The sequence below is a fragment of the Dama dama genome, chromosome 15 (genome assembly GCF_033118175.1).
Source record: "Dama dama isolate Ldn47 chromosome 15, ASM3311817v1, whole genome shotgun sequence".
Lineage (NCBI taxonomy): Eukaryota > Metazoa > Chordata > Mammalia > Artiodactyla > Cervidae > Dama > Dama dama.
In genome coordinates, this window is record NC_083695.1 from 62,883,586 (window position 1) to 62,906,270 (window position 22,685).

Below are 22,685 nucleotides of genomic sequence, written 5' to 3' on the forward strand. Positions count from 1 at the left end.
GAACTCTTTGTGACCCCATGGACTGTAGCCCATGAAGCTCTTCTGTCCATGGGATTTTCCAGGCAAAAATATTGAAGCGAGCTGCTATTTCCTATTACAGGGGATCTTCCTAACCCAGGGATTTGAACCCAGGTCTCTTGTGTCTCCTGCTTTGGTAGGTGAATTCTTTAGCACTGCACCACTGAGAAAGCCTATAGCCCATGTATAGGTGAAATAATATGATATTTTATTTTCTCTTCCTGATTTATTCCATTTAGCATAATGCCTTCAAGTCCCATCCACACAATCATAAATGGCAAGGTTTCCTTCCTTTTTATGGCTATATTATATTCCATTGTAAATGTGATATTTATCTACACAGTTTAAAATGATTAGATGTAGTGAATGATTTACTTCAGTTTACTACTGTTTATTGTAAAAAGTACAATGCCAGAAACTTTCTGGTAAATTTTAAAATCTTTCTGGTATTGTACTTTTAGCTCCCAAATTTCTATTGGTTCTTTATTATAATGTTGTTCTCATTATTGATATTCCCTATTGTTCTGATACTTTTCTGATATTCTTAGTTCTATGTACATGGTTTAATTCATCTCTTTGCACATACTTAAGACATGTATCTTATCTAGTATCTTTAACATGTATCTTTAACATGTATCTTTAACATGTTAATATGTTTAATATCTTATCTAGTATCTTTAACATGTATCTTTTAACATGCATCTTTAATCTAGTAATTCCAGTGTCTGGGCTTCCTCAAGAGTGGTTTGTGTCCATTTTTTTTCAGCTGTTACTGGACTATACTTACAAGTTTTATATGATGTGATAACTCTGGAAATAAGATTTTACACTCTTCTAACAATTGTTATTGTTATTTGATGAAGACTGTATTCATTTCTTTTTGTAGTAACTTTTCCAGATTATTTTTGCCAAGACTACTTTATTATCTTGTATGGTCACTTGACTTTCTGTTCTATTATCTCCATAGTTGGATAGTGACCTTACAAAGATTCTCTTAAATACCTGTACCTAAATATCAATAGGAAAAGAAGGCATTCTCTTTATGTTTTCAATGAAAGCCATGGAGATTGAAACAGTGGTTTTTCTCTGTGCCAGCCTCTCAATGATCCAAACACACAGTCCCAATGTAGAAGAATGTGGTCTAGTTTCCTGCTCTGAGATCCACTGGCTACACCACAAATACAGTCCATGGTTTCCATAACTGTCTGCCTTGGAACTGGGTTATGAGGAGTGTTAGGCAGCATGGGAAATGTCACATTTACGAAACATTGCACTTAAGCACATCGGCTGCAAGTGTCTAACTAGTTTTACAGAGTCCCAAAGTAGTCGCTCAGATACTTTGTGCATGGCCAGTTGTTTCAGTGGAGGGATGGATTTCTGAAACTTCCTATCTGCCTTCTTTGGGACATTAATTCAGTAAAGCTATCATAACAATACTGAGTGTTTTGATCTACATTAAGAAAGGTTTTTTATTTATATGCATGCTAAGTCACTTCAGTCCTATCTGACTCTGTGGACTGCAGCCTGCCAGGCTCCCCTGTCCATGGGATCCTCCAGGCAAGAATACTGGAGTGAGTTGCCACGCCCTCCTCCTAGAGATCTTCCCAACTCAGTTATCAAACCTGTGTCTCTTCCATCTACCTGCACTGGCCAGTGGGTTCTTTACCACTAGCGCCACCTGGGAAGACCTTTATTTATATAAGTTTTCTTTAATCTTTCAACATTGTTTTATATAATTCCTTTCAGCAGTGTTTTCTATAGCCTAATAATGATAGGCTATGTACACACAACCACTTTATCTTCAAATCCAATTCAAGAAATGAAAATACTAGTATTGTTTTATGAGTTCACTGCATTTCTTACTGACTTTGAATAGTTTTGAATTGACAAGCTTATAGCTTGTGTAAAGTCAAAGGCAATGACTCTTTCTCTAATAAGTATACTCATTCAGAGTGTTTGGTCTCCCTTCAGTGTGTTTATTACATAATATTAGACATGGCACTGGACCACTGGAGGTTGCAAATGCATCGTGAAGTTAATACTGGCCTAAGGACAGGTTCACAATGTTTTTGCATGTTAACAGTCCTTCTACTCAGTATTGAAAACAGCCAGTTTACTTTTACTTGTCAAGTGCTTTTTTTGTTGTTGTTCTAATTCTGTGAAAAAATGCCCTTGGTAATTTGATAGGGATTACATGAATCTGTAGATTGCCTTGGGTCATATAGTAATTTTCACAATATTGATTCTTCTGATCCACTAACATGATATATCTCTCCATCTGTTTATGTCATCTTTGATTTTTTCATTGGGATCTTATAGTTTTCTGAGTACAGATCTTTTGCCTCGTTAGGTAGGTTTATGCCTAGATACTTTATTCTTTTTGATGTGATGACAAATGAGTCTGTTTCCTTCATTTCTCATTCTGATCTTTCATTGTTAGTGTATAAGAATGAAAGAGATTTCTTTTCTATGTATTAATGTTGTATCCTGCAACTTTACCAAATTCATCAATGAAATCTAATAGTTTTATGGTAACATCTTTAGGATTTTCTGTGTATAATATCATGTATAATACCATTGGTTGCAGTGTGGTGGGTGTGTGCTCAGTCATGTTTGATCCATTGGTTATTTAACAACATATTGTTCAGCCTCCATGTGTTTGTGTTTTACACACTTTCCCCTGTAATTGATATCTAAATCTCATAGCCTTGTTGTTGGAAAAGTTTCTTGATATGATTTCAATTTTCTAAAATTTACGGAGTTTTGATTTGTGACCCAAGATGATATCCTGGGGAATGTTCCATGTCTGCTTGACAAAAAAGTATATTCTGCTGCCTTTGAATGAAATGTCCAATTAATATCTAGGACAGTAAGTTTATCTAGTCTAATGGGTTATTTAAGGCTTGTGTTTCCTTCTTAATTTTCTGTCTGGATGATCTGTCCAGTGCTGTAAGTTTAAGTTGCCCACTATTATTTTGTTACTATAGATTTCCCCTTTAATGGCTGTTAGCATTTGCCTGATACACTGAGGTGCTCCTATGTTGGGTGCATATGTATTTACAACTGTTACATCTTCTTGGATTGATCCTTGATTATTATGTACTGTCCTTCCTTGTCTCTTGTAACAGTCTTTATTTAATCTACTTGTTTATCTTTATTTATTTAGCTGTGCCAGGTCTTAGTTGTGGCATGCAGGATCTTCTAATTGTGGCATGCAAGCACTTAGTTGCAGCATGTGAGATTTATTTCCCCAACAAGGGATCAAACCTGGGCCGCCTGTGTTGGGAGTGCAGAATCTTAGTCACTGGACCACCAGGGAAATCCCAGTCTTTATTTTAAAGTCTATTTTGTCCAATATGAGTATTGCTACTCCAGCTTTCTTTTGATTTCCATTTGTATGGACTATCTTTTTCCATGCCTTCACTTTCAATCTATCAAATACTTGTTTTGAGTAAGAAAGAGGAAATGTACCAGTAGGCTTCTAATTATATCTTGTTTGCAAAAAATTAAGCTCCATAGCCTGAAAGTGAATGTGTTAGTCACTTGGTTGTGTCTGCCTCTTTGCAACTTCATGGACTGTAGCCCGCCAGGCTTCATGGAAGCCTGTCCATGGAATACTCCAGGCAAGAATACTGGAGTGGGTGGCCATTCCAACATCCAGGGGATGGAGAAGCCATTGCCTTCTCCAGGGGATCTTCCCTACCCAGGAGTCAAATTTCAGTCTCCTACATTGCAGGAAGATTCTTTACCATGAAAACCACTACCTAAATGCAAAAGAGGCTAATGAATGGAACTTTTAGGCAAATGAGGAATAAGGCAGGAGAAAATGACATTTGAGTCAACTGATCTATAGTATTTTGTTTTTCTATACAGTGGTTTTTTTTTTTTTTTCCTGTAATTGCCAAGTAGTTTGTATGTTGCCTTAATTTTAAAACACCATGAGCTATTTTGGATTAAGGGCAATTCTGATAAACTAGCTTGTCAAACAATTTTATCAAATCATTCCTAGGAAAAACAAAATCAGCAATTGGAGTTTACTTTTGAAAACTTGACAACCACTGTATTTGATTTGTTTGGAGCTGGGACAGAGACGACAAGCACCACTCTGAGATATGGGCTCCTCCTACTGCTAAAGCACCCAGAGGTCACAGGTATGATACATGGCGAGCTGGGTGATTGCAGAAGAGATATTGGAAAGAGACTGGGATTGTCTTCCATCTTGTTGCTCTTAGTTCAGTTCAGTTCATTTCAGTTGTTCAGTCATATCCGACTCCTTGCGACCCCATGAATTGCAGCACGCCAGGCCTCCCTGTCCATCACCAATGCCGGGAGTTTACTCAAATGCATGGCCATTGAGTTGGTGATGCCATGAAGCCAGCTCATCCTCTGTCGTCACCTTCTCCTCCTGCCACCAAACCCTCCCAGCATCAGGGTATTTTCCAATGAGTCAACTCTTTGCATGAGGTGGCCCAAGTACTGGAGTTTCAGCTTCAGCATCAGTCCTTCCAAAGAACACCCAGGACTGATCTCCTTTAGGATGGACTGGTTGGATCTCGTTGTAGTCCAAGCGACTCTCAAGAGTCTTCTTCAACACCACAGTTCAAAAGCATCAATTTTTTGGCACTCAACCTTCTTCACAGTCCAACTCTCACATCCATACATGACCACTGGAAAAACCATAGCCTTGACTAGGCAGACCTTTATTGGCAAAGTAATGTCTCTACTTTTTAATGTGCTATCTAGGTTGGTCATATCTTTCCTTCAAAGGAGTAAGCGTCTTTTTTTTTTTTTTTTTTTTTTTTTGGAGTAAGCGTCTTTTAATATCATGGCTTCAATCACCATCTGCAGTGATTTTGGAGCCCCAGAAAATAAAGTCTGATGCTGTTTCCACTGTTTCCCCATCTATTCCTGATGAACTGATGGGACCAGATGCCATGTAATTAGTTTTCTGAATGTTGAGCTTTAAGCCAAGTTTTTCCCTCTCCGCTTTCACTTTCATCAAGAGGCTTTTTAGTTCCTCTTCACTTTCTGCCATAAGGGTGGTGTCATCTGCATATCTGAGGTTATTGATATTTCTCCCAGCAGTCTTGATTCCAGCTTGTGCTTCAGGCAGCCCAGTTTTTCTCATGATGTACTCTGCATATAAGTTAAATAAGCAGGGTGACAATATACAGCCTTGACATACTCCTTTTCCTATTTGGAAACAGTGTGTTTGTCCATGTCCAGTTCTAACTGCTGCTTCCTGACCTGCATATAGGTTTCTCAAGAGGTGGGTCAGGTGGTCTGGTATTCCCATCTCTTCTATAATTTTCCACATTTTATTGTGATCCACACAGTCAATAAAGCAGAAATAGATGTTTTTCTGGAACTCTCTTGCTTTTTCAATGATCAGGCGGATGTTGGCAATTTGATCTCTGGTTCCTCTGCCTTTTCTAAATCCAGCTTGAACATCTGGAAGTTCTCGGTTCACCTATTGCTGAAGCCTGGCTTGGAGAATTTTGAGCATTACTTTACTAGTGTGTGAGATGAATGCAATTGTGCAGTAGTTTGAGCATTCTTTGGCATTGCCTTTCTTTGGGATTGGAATGAAAACTGACCTTTTCCAGTCCTGTGGCCACTGCTGAGTTTTCCAAATTTGGTGGTATATTGAGTGCAGCACTGTCACAACATCATCTTTCAGGATTTGAAATAGTTCACCTGGGATTCCATCACCTCCACTAGCTTTGTTCATAGTGATGCTTTCTAAGGCCCACTTGTCTTCACATTCCAGGATGTCTGGCTCTAGGTGAGTGATCACACCATCGTGATTATCTGGGTCATGAAGATCTTTTTTGTACAGTTCTTCCTGTGTATTCTTGCCACCTCTTCTTAATATCAATCTCTGTTTGAGCAGCTTAATGTTTTCAGATTTAATGAAGGAATGGTGTTGTGACATCTTTACATAATACAGGAAGATGACAGACAGGAGTGAAGACACTGTGGAAAGTAACAAAAGTGATAAAGCAACATCTGGATTTCATGGGAGGTCATTGTAGCCCAGTATTCTTGCCTGGAAAATCCCATGGACTGAGGATCCTGGTAGGCTACAGTCCATGGGGTCGCAAAGGGTCGGACACGACTGAGCGACTTCACTTCACTTCACTTCACTTCACCTGTAGCAGGCACTCCCAGCATGAATTGGCCTTGGACTGCATAATGGCTTTATTATGGAAAGGCCACTTTGTTGCCACCTCATTCTGAAAATGCAGTGTTCTAAAGCCAGGGTAGGGAAAATGGAAACTCTCCTTGCTGCTGCTGCTGCTGCTAAGTCGCTTCAATTGTGTCCAACTCTGTGTGACCCCATTGATGGCAGCTCACCAGGATCCTCTGTCCCTGGGATTCTCCAGGAAAGAATACTGGAGTGGGTTGCCATTTCCTTCTATGGAAACTCTCCTTACTGAAGCCTGAATGGAAATCCTAGAAATGTAGAGAGGTAGCCAGAGATAGTGTCTACTTTCTGGGAAGTGATCCAAAAATTTAGATTCACAAGAAATTGTACTATTCAGGTTTAAGGTGCCTGTAAAGATGTTTTATTAATCCAGAAGTCTGGTTGTGGAGAAACAGTGCTTCCCAAAATAAGAATTTTGGTGGTCTATAATTTTATCTTTTGCAAAGAACATTATATAATACTTACATTTAAAGAGTTATGTCTATGACCCATCTCCCAGAATATTGGAAATAAAAGCAAAACTAAACAAATGGGACCTAATGAAACTTAAAAGCTTTTGCACTACAAAGGAAACTATAAGTAAGGTGAAAAGACAGCCCTCAGATTGGGAGAAAATAATAGCAAATGAAGAAACAGACAAAGGATTAATCTCAAAAATATACAAGCAACTCCTGAAGCTCAATTCCAGAGAAATAAATGACCCAATCAAAAAATGGGCCAAAGAACTAAACAGACATTTCTCCAAAGAAGACATACAGGTGGCTAACAAACACATGAAAAGATGCTCAACATCACTCATTATTAGAGAAATGCAAATCAAAACCACAATGAGGTACCATTACACGCCAGTCAGGATGGCTGCTATCCAAAAGTCTACAAGCAATAAATGCTGGAGAGGGTGTGGAGAAAAGGGAACCCTCTTACACTGTTGGTGGGAATGCAAACTAGTACAGCCGCTATGGAAAACAGTGTGGAGATTTCTTAAAAAACTGGAAATAGAACTGCCATATGACCCAGCAATCCCACTTCTGGGCATACACACTGAGGAAACCAGATCTGAAAGAGACACGTGCACCCCATTGTTCATCACAGCACTGTTTATAATAGCCAGGACATGGAAGCAACCTAGATGCCCATCAGCAGATGAATGGATAAGGAAGCTGTGGTACATATACACCATGGAATATTACTCAGCCATTAAAAAGAATTCATTTGAACCAGTCCTAATGAGATGGATGAAGCTGGAGCCCATTATACAGAGTGAAGTAAGCCAGAAAGATAAAGAACATTACAGCATACTGACACATGTATATGGAATTTAGAAAGGTGATAACAATAACCCTATATGCAGAACAGAAAAAGAGACACAGAAATACAGAACAGACTTTTGAACTTTGTGGGAGAATGTGAGGGTGGGATATTTCAAAAGAACAGCATGTATGCTATCTATGGTGAAACAGATCACCAGCCCAGGTGGGATGCACGAGACAAGTGCTCCGGCCTGGTGCACTGGGAAGACCCAGAGGAATTGGGTGGAGAGGGAGGTGGGAGGGGGGATCGGGATTGGGAATACATGTAAATCCATGGCTGATTCATATCAATGTATGACAAAACCCACTGGAAAAAAAAAATAAAAATAATAAAAAATAATAATAATAAAAAAAATAAAGAGTTATGATTATTCACAGCAATTTAGAAACAATGTCCTGTCATGTGTCAGGATGTCTCTACAATGACTATAAACTATTACAAATGAGAATCAGTCTTCTAAAGTTGGACAAGAGGAGGCCAGGAAACAGCCACGGATAGATCTTTAACAAATTTCTAAAACACAGAGAACATATTGAAGGGTAATAATGAAGTCAGTAGAGAAGATGAAGTTGTATCCTAAATATCAGAAAAGGAAGATATTTCCCTGGTAGCTCGCTTGGTAAAGAACCCACCTGCAATGCAGGAGACCCTCGTTTGATTTCTTGGTCAGGAATGTTCCCCTGGGGAAGGGATAGTCTCCCCAACCAGTATTCTTGGACTTCCCTGGTAGCTGAGATGATAAAGAATCCATCTCCAATGCGAGAGGCCTGAGTTTGATCCCTGGGTTGGGAAGATCCCCTGGAGGAGGGCATGGCAACCTACTATAGTATTCTTGCCTGGAGAATCCCCATTGACAGAAGAGCCTGGCAGGTTACAGTCCATGGGGTGGCAAAGAGTCAGACACAACTGAGTGACTAAGCACAGCACAGAGAAGATTAAGTTGTGTCCTAAATGTCAGAAAAAGAAGATACATAATTAGGAAAACTTATTTATATCCCTACCATCCTGTAAGTTTCAGCATTTAGAAGCAGCAGTTGTCAAGCAGAATAGAGGGAGACAAAGGCTGATAAAAGTAGCTCACCTAGCCACAACTCTGACAGCTCCCTAGAGGCTCAGAAAGTAAAGAATCTGACTGCAATGCAGGAGACCCAGGTTCAATCCCTTGGTTGGAAAGATCCCCTGGAGAAGGGAAAGGTAATCCACTCCAGTATTCTTCCCTGGAGAATTCCATAGACAGAGGAACCTGGAAGGCTACAGTCCATGGGATCACAAAGAGTTGGACATGACTGAGAGACTAACACTTTCAGTTTTTCAGATCGCTGTGTTCCCCCAATAGGATGAGAGAGGTTTATTCTCTAGAGAAGTGGAATCTAAGAGGCCCTATGCCCAGGACACTGGGCAGAGACAGGAGGAAAGAGTGAGGTCACAGTGTGGAAGAAAGTGTAGGGAAGAATTCACATCTTGAATTCAGACTCAGCTCCTTTCTGCATCCTGCTTCCTGAAATTCAGCAGCAAGAGAAAAACTCCAGAGAGTGAACACTCTGGAGAAAAGACCTCCAAATATTTCCATGTAGATAGATAATTCTCTTAATGTGTCTAGCAGAGTGAATGAAATAAAAACATTCACCCCAAGATAGAGGGTCGTGAAACTTCAGAACACCAGGATAAAAGAGGAAATTGCAAAAACTTTCAGAGAAATTTAGCAGGTCATAGATAAAGGATTAGAGTTCACAACAGCATCAGAATTCAAGAGCAACTATCAAACTGGGTATTGATTTTATAAAGGGTAATTTCAGACAAGTGTGTTTGACAAAATTTTTATCCACTCTTTCCCTTTTCTCATCCAAATGCCTGAATCATGTCATAGGAAGTCATGGCTCCAGACATCTTGAGAACTCATGAAGGAGGATGAAAGTGTCAGGACTATTGCTAGGTATCAGTCATAGAAAATATCCACTTCAAAATGGATTAGATAGATAAAGCAGCTATGAAGGGAGACACCAAACAAAAGAGAAGTGATTGATGATCTGAGATTTCCTTATAAAAGGAAAATTATTATTTGGAGTTTGGAATATTTATCTCAGTATTTGGAAATAATTCTAGATCAAGATACAGAAATGTATAAGATGAAATAAAGAGACATATTTAAGTCCAAGAAAATACAAAAAATTAAACCTAATCATAGTTGTCTGATCAGGAAGCTTTGTCTATGTAGTCAGAATGATGATAAAATGAAATTCTAACAGCCAAAAGTTGTGATCTAAATATATTGGGGGAAATGGAGTAACAGGAATTAAGTATGTTATGTGTGTTCTGTATGGAGTGGAGATGGAGCTATACTAATAAATTATCATCTCCCATAGGACAATATTGTCTAGAAATAGGTATGTTAAAAATAGAAACAGTGAATTATTATTTAGAAATATAGCATCAATTTCAGAAGAAACTGCTAGAATACTCAGTGTGGTGGCTTATGGAAATTGGAAGATGAAAAGAGTACCATTGCAAATTTGTGTACAAATACACAAATACACAAAAACATGTGTAATTTAACTTTTCTACCTCTATATTATTTTGTTAAAAATTAACATCTGATTCCTATTTTTCTTTCAGCAAGGACTATAATGTCTTGAGGTTATGTTCTGTTTATATTTTAAAACAGTTCATCATTTGTTTTATCATGTATGTTTATATAGAGATATGTATAGATGCATCGTAAGCCTAGTTTTTAGGAGACTTACATACATCTATATTACAGTCATTTTCTCTCTATGTCTGGGTGTACTTCTCGGCATGTAACTGATTTAAAAAAAAAATTATTTATTCATTTAGTTTTGGCTGTGCTGGGTCTTTGTTGTTGCATGTGGGCTTTCTCTAGTTTTAGCGACTGAGGCTACTTTCTAGTCGCTGTATTCAGGCTTCTCATTGTGATGGCTTCTCTTGTTGTGGAGCACAGGCTCTAGGGCACACAGGCTTCAGTAGTGACAACACATAGGCTCAGTAATTGCGAGGCTCAGGGCTCAGTTGCCCCGCAGTATATGGAATCTTCCAGACCAGAGATTGAACACGTGCTCCCTGCATTGGCAGGCAGATTCTTATCCACTGGATCACCAGGGAAGTCCTAACTGATATTTATAATGATGTTGGAACACCTTCATAATGCCTCGTGTATCCCTAAATTCAGTCCTGAATATTCATTGTAAGGACTGATGCTGAAGCTGAAACTCCAATACTTTGGCCACCTGATGCGAAGAACTGACTTATTGGAAAAATCCCTGATGCTGGGAAAGTTTGAAGGCAGGAAGAGAAGGGGACGACAAGGAAGGAGATGGTTGGATGGCATCACCAACTCAATGGACATGAGTTTGAGGAAGCTCTGGGGATTGGTAATGGACAGGAAAGACTGGTGTACTGAGGTCCATGGAGTGCAAAGAGTCAGACATGGCTAAGCAACTGAACTGGACTGATCCCTGAATTGGTATGCAAATGTGATATGCGTTTTTCTTTTTTGCATTAGTCATACTATCTCTTATCAGCTAAGGTCCAGGAAGAGATTGACCATGTGATTGGAAGACACCGGAGCCCCTGCATGCAGGACAGAAGCCACATGCCCTACATGGATGCTGTGGTCCACGAGATCCAGAGATACATTGACCTGATCCCTTCCAGTCTACCCCATATGGTGACCCGAGACGTTGAATTCAGAAACTACATCATCCCCAAGGTTAGATTGATTTCTCTTACAGTGACTTCAGTGGTCTTGATATTCCCATTTCATGGTATGGGTGCAATCCTTAATGAACACAGATGAGAGAAGCACAAAAATCATATGTGTAGCAATTCAATGGTTTGTGTATTGTTTCCAGGTTAGTTTAGAAAGCTATAACAGATTTTGACAGGTAGCAGTGTAAGTCTCCCAAATTTGTTCTGCTTTGTTAATATTGTTTTTCTGATCTTAGCTGTTTACTTTTCTAAACAATGTTAATACTAGTTTGTCAATTAACCAAAGCTCTCTGCTGGGATTTTTATCAGTGTTATATTTGATATATTTAGAAAAGTTTAACATCATGACTCATTTTATCTTTGCGTTAATAAATATGGTATATACTTCCAGTTTTGTGGGGTTTATAGTTCTCTCAATATTTTTTGGTGTACTGATTGGCTTGCAAATCTTTTGTTGTTTTTTTCCCCGCTAGATGCTTAATATTATTCTTGCTTTTATAAAATTTTTGGCCCTTTCTATTTCTTTTATCTGGAACATGGGAATATATCAGCTTTTATCATTTGATGATTTTAATGGTAGGAAACTTGCTAATTTTAAAATAATTACTAATAATCTTTCTCTAAATTAATTGCAATTTCTATACATTGCCCTGTAATCTGTGTTAATATCCATGTTTCATCTTTGTTTCATTTCTGATCTATAGGAGAGTGGAGGTTAACCTCTCACTACTGAGCATGTTTTATGTACATTTTGGTAGATTTTAAAAATTAGATTAGGAAAATTTACCCTCTTTATTTTTTATGATTTTTAGGTTATAAATGCTATACAATTTTTTCATATTGATTTCTACAACTATTGCTATGATTGTATGGCCTCAAGTTCCCACTAAATATATATATTATAAGTATACACACAGCTGAATTCGGTTTGCTACATTTTGTTCAGAACTTCTCTGTTTAGAGTAAAAAATTTTGGTCTACTATATTTCTTCCTCAAAATTTTCTTGTCATATTTCTGATATTAAGATAATGTTGTCCTTATAAAGTGAGATGAGAAATATTCCCTAATGTGGGCATATTTTATAAGTCTTCCCCTCTTCTACTTGTGGTCACCTAGCTGTGCCTTTGATGTGCCTAATAACTTTTTGTTGAGTATCGATTGTTATAAATGAGAAAATGCTGAGTTTTAGGCAATGTTTATATTCTTCCACAAAATGTTCATCCTTCTCCTAGTGGATATTTGGAATGATATAACACCTCCCTTTTAAGTAAAATGTGGGCATTGACACAAACTAAAATTATTAATAACTTTAGATGTTAAAGCAGTGGAAGCATGAGTCTTAGCCATTGGGCCACCAGGGAGGTCCCCCAGCCTGTATTTCAAAATTTCCCACTTTTACTGGAATATCCTTTATAGTCTTTTTTTCCCTTTTCAACTCAATATCCAACCAAAGAACAAGCATGAAATCTGGCTATCTTTACTTTTTAGTCTTCCATTACCAGTTCTCTTTGCCCTCTTTGTTTTCCTTCAGTGCATTTCACTTTGTGAAGTGTCCAGGCCAATACTCATGTAAAACATTCGTCAAGCTGGTTCTCTAGAAATTAGATTCCAGCTATGATTGGGCAAGAGAACTACATAGGTGCTTTGTGTTTCCCACTGAAATTAGTTGGGAAGGTGGGAGGCCACATCATGTCACTTACCTCGTTATTGGTTATGCACTGTTGTTCACATAATAAAATAGTATCTGTCAGGTTTCTCCATGGCCTAAGTTCTGGCTTTATATTCACACTTAATAAAAATCTATGGCACATATTGGTGGTGGTGGTTTAGTCACTAAGTCATATCTGACTCTTGCGACCCCATAGACTGTAGCCTGCCAGGCTCCTCTGTGAGATTTTCCAAGCAAGATTACTGGAGTGGATTGCCATTTCCTTCTTCAGGGGATCTTCCTGACCCAGGAATTGAACCTGGGTCTCCTGCACTGCAGGCAGATTCTTTACCAGTTGAGCTATGAGCTTGGTAAATTTCATGCTTAACATTCACCCTATGGTTTTAGCATTAATAGGTAAATGTTGCTTAAGTCAGTGACCCTAAGATGAATTGTCATAAAATGATTTTTCTATTTTTTCATCCTTTCTTTGCTTTTAAGCTAGCATCCATCTCTAATGGACCCTGCCATATACTTTAAGAAACAATCCACATGACAATGATAAATACTAGGAGTTGTTATTATATTACTGTTATTATCACAGAAGTTATTATTAATTAGATGAGAAATCTCTTTATAAAAGCCTTATGAACAGATAATCCAGACATCCTAAGCTCTAACAGAGTCTCCCCATTTTAAACCATAATCCACATATTAGGTGAGTTAAAACCAAAATAGAAATAAAGCAGCTGATGGGGACAGACACCAGTATGATAAACAGAATGGATTCATAAGGTCTAACACCCTAGGATCCATGGACTCACTACTTCAAATGCCACTGAAGTCCACATTAGCAATATCACTGTCACTTGCCTTAAGCTTATTCCTTGTTTATTACTTCTTTGTCTGGCTCAAAATGCCATTGTCTTTCTTTGGACCTAGGATTCCTCACCTGTAGGTCATAAGATTGGAATAAATAATTTATAACATTTCTTCCAGCTCCATGACTTCTTTATAATTCAGTTTATCTTCATCTTTTCCTCCCAGGGCACGGATGTATTAGTATCACTGACTTCTGTGCTGTATGATGACAAAGTATTTCCTAACCCAGGAGTGTTTGACCCTGGCCACTTCCTGGATGAGAGTGGTAACTTTAAAAAGAGTGACTACTTCATGCCTTTCTCAGCAGGTAACAAAATTTTTTCCTTCTTTACTTCAAAGGATAAGATGCTTTGGGGAGGGATCAGTTGGAACTTCTTATAAAATTTCCACTCAGGGGCTGGTTGAACTGCTCTTTTCCTATACTCAGGTGTAGCAATTGCAATGCCCATACACTTTCCCTCCTCATGATATATGCTCTTTATTGGACTAAGTCACCAAAGCTTTGGAAAGATGATCCAATTCTTTCAAATTCAGAAATAAAAGTTGAGCTAGGTGCTGAAAATGTAAGAGAAGTGCACCTTAACCAGAAGGAACCATGTGTTGTAAAACTTGAAACTTCAAGATGTGTTGAAGATTGATGAAGACGTAGCTAGAGCAGAGAATAGAGGCAGTGAGGAGTAGAAATAAAGATGATGGGGACATCAGACTAAGAACATAAAATACAATGTACTGTGTGTTTCCAGGAGAAGGAAAAGATTTATGAAAACATGAAATAGCAAATTGCATGAGAATAATTAATGAAGTACTTGGCTTAGTGCCAAAGCTCATTGAAAATTTGTGTAAATAAGGATAGCCATTGAGATACGAAATTATGTGGACAGCATGTGTATCCAGCCTATGTCTGTGTATCTAACTGTTGTGGCTTACATTTATCCATTCAACCATTCATCAATGGTTACTGTATAGTCTGTTTCTGACAGCCAGAAACACAGTGTTCAAGGAGTATGTACTCTCTGTGTTTGTTATTTTCAGGAAAACGGATTTGTGCAGGAGAGAGCCTGGCCCGCATGGAGGTGTTTTTATTCCTGACAGCGATTTTACAAAAATTTACTTTGAAATCTGTGGTTGACCCAAAGGACATCGACACCACCCCAATTGCCAATGGGTTCGCTTCTGTGCCACCTCCTTACAAGCTCTGCTTCATTCCTCTGTAAGAAGGTGTCTCCTATGATGTTGTCTTCAACCCCTTCTCATCTGGGGCATTGCTCACTTCCTTCCTCTTCATCTTCTGCCTAGGAATGCCTTCTCAACCTCTTTTCTTGTTATGGTATAGTTTCACTGCAGAAATGTACCTGCTATTCTCCATGTCCTGTAACATTTTTATTGGCCATCACATATTCTAATGCTTTATCTATTATTGAGTAGCACTATGTAGTCAATACAAAATAGAACAAGATGATTAGCATATGGCAATGGAGAGTCATTATTCCAGTGCATGTTCCTAATAAAAGGCGTAATTTGATGAGCCAGTTCTCAGAGTTTCCTTATGGTGCGCATAATACAAGTAAGAAAGGAAGGAAAGTAATCCAAAGAAGTCATGTTGGTCTCATAGTGATCAGCACAGAGGACTAGGGAGATTAAGCAGGAAAGTTCTCTTGGCTGCATGTCACCTAGAGTTACTTGAGGTTTGCATTTGAAACTGAAAGAGATTGTGTTCAGGTGTGCCTCAATAGGAAAATATGATAGTGATAGTAAGGAATTAAAGGAATTAAATCCAAAGTAAGCCACAGAAAACTACAAATGAAAATTAGAGCAGAAATCAGTGAAATTCCAAACAAGGAATCAAGATAGTAGTCAATGAGACCAAAGCTAATTCTTTGAAAGGTTGAATAGAGTTGATAAACCCATAAGTAACCTATTCCCCACGCCGAGAGAGAAGACACACATTATTAATATCATTGCTAAAAGAGGGACCATAACTTTAAGTCCCAGAGCACTAAAAGGATAATAAGGGACTATTATGAAGCTGTATGCCCACCAGTTTGAGAAGTTCAATGACATAGTTAATTTCACACACAATCTTTCAAAATTCACACACGAAAGAGTAACATCAGTAACATGGCACAATAGGAAGACTTGAACTTTCCTTCTCCTAATGGACACATTAATTCACAGCAACACATGAATCCATTCTCTTTATAAAAATCCAAACACTAGTTGAAAGACTTCTGTACCCTTAGTGAATGTGAACCTAGCCATGTCAAAACCAGAAAGAGAAGCAGATCCTCTCTCACTACAACTATCAAGCCCAGCAATGTGCCATATAACTGGGCAGGAATCCCCCTCCCAGCTCTCAGCTTCTCCTTGAGGAGCAAAGGAGTTGGCATGCACATCTGGCATTCCAACTTCTCACAGCTGTGGGGGAGCTTCATGAGGAACTGGCCTCTGTGTTACTTTTCTTGGAGCATTGAAAGGACTCAGCAAGCTGAAGACACCTGGGAGTTTCAAGAACATAAGAAACAGGCTGGACTAGCACACAGATTTGAGAGACCTCCAGAATCTCTGGCTGAGCTGATTGGTGAAGTTCTTCTCCATGTCACTAGTCAGTGAAGACTGAAACTAGCTATTGTCTAATGTGCAAACAGTAATGGAGAGAGTCAAGGAAAATGTAGAAACAGGAGATGTCTGATTGACCTGAAACATCATTCAAAATTAGTCATGAAGTCGATCACTGGGGTCTGGAGAACAGTAAAGAAATGAAGTAGGAATTTCAACAACAGGGCAGAAAATTCAAAGGTATGAAACAGAAATCATAGAGCTGAAGAGTACTTTTTGTATTTAAAGAAAATCATTAGTGGATGTAACAATAGACTAGATCGGGCAGAACAAAAGATCAGCAAACCTGAAGATAAGTCATTGGAAATTATTCAATTGAGGGCAAAAAGAAAAAAGGAGGAAAAAGAAAAGGAGTTTAAGGGACTTACAGAACACTATCAAGTAGATCAATACATGCAGTAAAGGAGTCATAGACAGAGAAGAGAGAAAGAGAAAGGACCAGAGAACTTATTATTCCAGAAAACTTATTGGAATTAACAATGTCAGAAAACTTCCCACATCTGGGAGAGGAAGTGCACATAGAAGGAAAGAGGTACCAAGCAGGACACCCATTACTCAGGGAATAAAGTGGTTACTCCAAGAAAGTGATAGCTTTTTTTTGTTTCCCCGAGATTTTTCTGTCTTTTTTTTTTTTTTTTCATTTATTTTTATTAGTTGGAGGCTAACTACTTCACAATATTGTAATGGTTTTTGTCATACATTGACATGAATAAGCCATGGATTTACATGTATTCCTCATCCCGATCTGCCCTCCCACCTCCCTCTCCACCCGATCCCTCTGGGTCTTCCCAGTGCACCAGGCCCAAGCTCTTGTCTTATGCATCCAGCCTGAGCTGGTGATCCGTTTCACCCTAGATAATATAGATGTTTCGATGCTGTTCTCTCTAAACATCCCACCCTCGCCTTCTCCCACAGAGTCCAAAATTCTGTTCTGTACATCTGTGTCTCTTTTTCTGTTTTGCATATAGGGTTATCGTTACCATCTTTTTAAATTCCATATATATGCATTAGTATACTGTACTGATGTTTATCTTTCTGGCTTACTTCACTCTGTATAATGGGTTCAGTTTCATCCATCTCATTAGAACTGATTCAAATGAATTCTTTTTAATGGCTGAGTAATATTCCATGGTGTACATGTACCACAGCTTCCTTATCCATTCATCTGCTGATGGGCATCGAGGTTGCTTCCATGTCCTGGCTATAATAAACAGTGCTGTGATGAACATTGGGGTGCACGTGTCTCCTTCAGATCTGGTTTCCTCAGTGTGTATGCTCAGGAGTGGGGTTGCTTGGTCATATGGCAGTTCTATTTCCAGTTTTTTAAGAAATCTCCAAACTGCTCTCCATAGCGGCTGTACTAGTTTGCATTCCCACCAACAGTGTAAGAGGGTTCCCTTTTCTCCACACCCTCTCCAGCATTTATTGCTTGTAGACTTTTGGATAGCAGCCATCCTGACTGGTGTGTAATGGTACCTCATTGAGGTTTTGATTTGCATTTCTCTGATTATGAATGATGTTGAGCATCTTTTCATTTGTCTGTTAGCCATCTGTATGTCTTCTTTGGAGAAATGTCTGTTTAGTTCTTTGGCCCATTTTTTGATTGGGTCATTTATTTCTCTGGAATTGAGCTTCAGGAGTTGCTTGTATATTTTTGAGATTAATCCTTTGTCTGTTTCTTCATTTGCTATTATTTTCTCCCAATCTGAGGGCTGTCTTTTCACCTTGCTCATAGTTTCCTTTGTTGTGCAAAAGCTTTTAAGTTTCATTAGGTCCCATTTGTTTATTTGTGCTTTTATTTCCAATATTCTGGGAGGTGGGTCATAGAGGATCCTGCTGTGATTCATGTCGGACAGTGTTTTGCCTATGTTCTCCTCTAGGAGTTTTATAGTTTCTGGTCTTACATTTAGATCTTTAATCCGTTTTGAGTTTATTTTTCTGTATGGTGTTAGAAAGTGTTCTAGTTTCATTCTTTTACAAGTGGTTGACCAGTTTTCCCAGCACCACTTGTTAAAGAGGTTGTCTTTTTCCCAATGGATATCCTTGCCTCCTTTGTCGAAGATAAGGTGTCCATAGGTTCGTGGACTTATCTCTGGGCTTTCAATTCTGTTCCATTGATCTATATTTCTGCCTTTGTGCCAGTACCATACTGTCTTGATGACTGTGGCTTTGTAGTAGAGTCTGAAGTCAGGCAGGTTGATTCCTCCAGTTCCATTCTTCTTTCTCAAGATTACTTTGGCTATTCAAGGTTTTTTGTATTTCCATACAAATTGTGAAATTATTTGTTCTAGTTCTGTGAAAAATACCATTTGTAGCTTGATAGGGATTACATTGAATCTATAGATTGCTTTGGGTAGTATAGCCATTTTGACGGTATTGATTCTTCCAATCCATGAACACGGTATATTTCTCCATCTGTTTGTGTCCTCTTTGATTTCTTTCATCATTGTTTTATAGTTTTCTGTGTATAGGTCTTTTGTTTCTTTAGGTAAATATACTCCTAACTATTTTATTCTTTTTTTTGAAATGGTGAATGATATTGTTTCCTTAATTTCTCTTTCTGTTTTCTCATTGTTAGTGTATAGGAATGCAAGGGATTTCTGTGTGTTAATTTTATATCCTGCAACTTTACTATATTCATTGATTAGCTCTAGTAATTTTCTGGTAGAGTCTTTAGGGTTTTCTATGTAGAGGATCATATCAAGTGATAGCTTTTTTATTCAAAAGAAGCTGGTCTGATTCTATTAGACTTAGAGCCATGTGAGTTAGACAGGAAATTAGTGCTTTGCCTTGTCCTGGTTAAAATGTTCCCTGAGACATGCGTTCACTTAATTTTCTTTTATTTTTATTAGTTGGAGGCTAATTACTTTATAATGTTGTAGTGGTTTTTGCCATACATTGACATGAATCAGCCATGGATTTACATGTGTTCCCCATCCTGATCCCCCCTCCCATCTCCATCTCCATCCCATCCCTCTGGGTCTTCCCAGTGCACCAGCCCTGAGCACTTGTCTCATGCATCCACCCTGGGCTGGTGATCTGTTTCACCCTTGATAGTATACTTGTTTCAATGTTATTCTCTCAGAACATCCCACCCTCGCCTTCTCCCACAGAGGCCCAAAGTCTGTTCTGTACATCTGTGTCTCTCTTTCTGTTTTACATATAGGGTTATCGTTACCATCTTTTAAAATTCCATATATATGCGTTAGTATACTGTATTGGTGTTTATCTTTCTGGCTTACTTCACTCTGTATAATGGGCTCCAGTTTCATCCATCTCATTAGAACTGATTCAAATGAATTCTTTTTAATGGCTGAGTAATATTCCAATGTGTATCTGTACCATAGCTTCCTTATTCATTCATCTGCTGATGGGCATCTAGATTGCTTCCATGTCCTGGCTATTATAAACAGTGCTGTGATGAACATTGGGGTGCACGTGTCTCCTTCAGATCTGGTTTCCTCAGTGTGTATGCTCAGGAGTGGGGTTGCTGGGTCATATGGCAGTTCTATTTCCAGTTTTTTAAGAAATCTCCACACTGTTTTCCATAGCGGCTGTACTAGTTTGCATTCCCACCAACAGTGTAAGAGGGTTCCCTTTTCTCCACACCCTCTCCAGCATTTATTGCTTGTAGACTTTTGGATAGCAGCCATCCTGACTGGTGTGTAATGGTACCTCATTGAGGTTTTGATTTGCATTTCTCTGATGATGAATGATGTTAAGCATCTTTTCATGTGTTTGTTAGCCATCTGTATGTCTTCTTTGGAGAAATGTCTGTTTAGTTCTTTGGCCCATTTTTTGATTGGGTCATTTATTTCTCTGGAATTGAGCTTCAGGAGTTGCTTGTATATTTTTGAGATTGATCCTTTGTCTGTTTCTTCGTTTGCTATTATTTTCTCCCATTCTGAAGGCTGTCTTTTCACTTTGTATGTAGTTTCCTTTGTTGTGCAAAAGCTTTTAAATTTAATTAGGTTCACTTAAGTGAACTTAATAGGTTCACTGAAATTCTAAAGGTTACAGAAGCAAGATTTTCTGACTACAGTTTAATAAGCTGGCACTGTAACTATTAACTGTATTAATATGTATTTTGAAAGTCATTGATTAGTGTGAATCATGGAATATTGAACAATAGTGCCATATAAAGGAATTATAAAAATCAAACAAAGCCCATAGTCAGCATAAAGAAGGAATTAATAAAAATCACAGTGGAAATAAGGTAAACAGAGAATAAAAGAATGATAGAAAAAACCAACAAAATCAAGAATTTGGTTTTTTGATAAGGAAAAGAAAATCTGGTAAAATTTTAGCCAGACTCATTAGGGAAATTAAGAGTGGAACATATAAAATTAGAAATCATTGATCAGTTACCACCAATATCACAGAAATACAAACAATCATCAGAGAATACTACCAACTTGTTATTTGCCAACATGCTGGACAACCTAGAAGAAATGGATACATTCCTAAAAACATATAATCTTCCAGGATTAAATCAAGAAGAAATAGATAATCAAAACAGACAAATTACTAGTATTGAAATTGAATAAGTAATAATAAAAAATATGCCTACAAACAACTGCTCAGGACTGGATGGCTTCACAGGGGATTTTACCAAACATTTAAAAAATAGTTGAAAATTGCCTGGTGATTCAGTGATTAGGACTTTGTGCTTTCACAGCTGGTGATCAGATTCAATTCCTGGTCAGGGAGCTAAGAACCCACAAGCTGCACAGCACAGGCAGAAAAAAATAGTTAATACTTATCCTTCTCAAACTATTCCAAAAAACTGAAGAGGAGGGAACACTTCCAAACTCATTCTGTGAGACCATCACTGCTTTGATACCAAACCAAGACACCAGTATGAAAGAAAACTACAGGTCAATATCCCTGATGAACAAAGAGAAGAAGTCCTGAACAAAATATTAGCTGAATTCAACAATACATAAAAATGATCATATACCATGGTCTAGTGGGATTTATTTTAAGGATGCAAGGGTGATTCAACACTTACAAATCAATTAAAGTGATATATCATATTAACAAAGCAAAGGATTAAAATCACATGATCATCTTCCCCGATGCAGAGAAAGCATTTGAGAAAATTCAATATCCATTCATGATATATATATACATAAAAAATAGACTCTCAACAGACTTGGTATAGAGGGAACATATTTCGAGATAGTAAAGGCTGTTTATGACAAACCAACAGCTAACATCATACATACAATGGAATTTTACTCAGCCATAAAAAAGAATGAAAGTTTACCATTTCCAGAATGTGGATAATCCTGAAGGGTATTATGCTTAGTGAGATAAGTCAGATAAAGAAAGACAAATACTGGACATTTTGACTTATATGCGGACTCAAAAATAAAACAAGTGAACTAATACAACAAAACAGAAGGAGACTCACAAACACAGAAAATAAGCTAGTGGTTACCAGTGCAGAGAGGGGTAGAGGGAAAGGGTAAGATAAAGGAAGGGCATTAAGAAGTACAAACTACAGAGCATAAAATTAAAATTAATAAGATACAAGGATATAATGTACAGCACATAGAATATAGCCAATATATCATGACAGCTTTACATGGAATACAAATTGTAAAAATATCTAATCACCATGTTGTACACCTGAAATTAATATAATATTTAAGTTAACTATGAAAAAAGTGAAAGTGTTTGTCGCTCAGTTGTGACTATAGCCCACCAGGCTCCTCTGTCCTGTTCATTCTCCAGGCAAGAGTACTGGAGTGGGTTGCCATGCCCGCCTCCAGGGGGTCTTCTCAATCTAGGGATCTACCCCAGGTCTTCTCCATTGCAGACAGATTCTTTACTGTCTGAGCCACCATGGAAGTTTGAGTAAACTATGACAATAAAAAAAGAAAAATGGGGCTTCCCTGGTGGCTTAGACAGTAGAGAATCTGCCTGTTAATGTGGGAGACACAAGTTCTATCCCTGGATCAGGAAGATCCCCTGGAGGAGGGCATGGCCACCCGCTCCAGTACTCTTGCCTGGAGAATCCCATGTGTGGCGGAGCCTGGTGGGCTACAGTCCCTGGGGTCGCAAAGAGTTCGACACTTCCACTTTTTTTAATAAAAAATAATTTGGGGTGTCACTAGCTTTACATTTTATGGACAACTTCAGAAATTTACCTTTAAGGAGACTCTGTATATGCATAGCAGATTAGAAACATACTTAATCTTGTCCTGTGTCAGAATCTCACTGAAATGACTATAATCTCAATTATAAATGAGACTTAGTCTTTTATAGTTGGA

The 22,685-nt window shown here is 38.2% G+C and overlaps 1 protein-coding gene across 3 annotated transcripts in view; it reads left to right on the top strand.

The window, feature by feature from the left end:
* LOC133070716 (cytochrome P450 2C19-like) overlaps positions 1–15,005 on the top strand; it is a 40,844-nt gene extending 25,839 nt beyond the window's left edge. For all 3 annotated transcript variants that reach the window (XM_061163105.1, XM_061163107.1, XM_061163108.1), the window contains 4 exons: positions 4,028–4,169; positions 11,074–11,261; positions 13,957–14,098; positions 14,824–15,005. In XM_061163105.1, the coding sequence (XP_061019088.1) occupies positions 4,028–4,169; positions 11,074–11,261; positions 13,957–14,098; positions 14,824–15,005 (654 nt within the window). The remainder of the gene's footprint in view (positions 1–4,027; positions 4,170–11,073; positions 11,262–13,956; positions 14,099–14,823) is intronic.
* Positions 15,006–22,685: the final 7,680 nt, after the last annotated feature.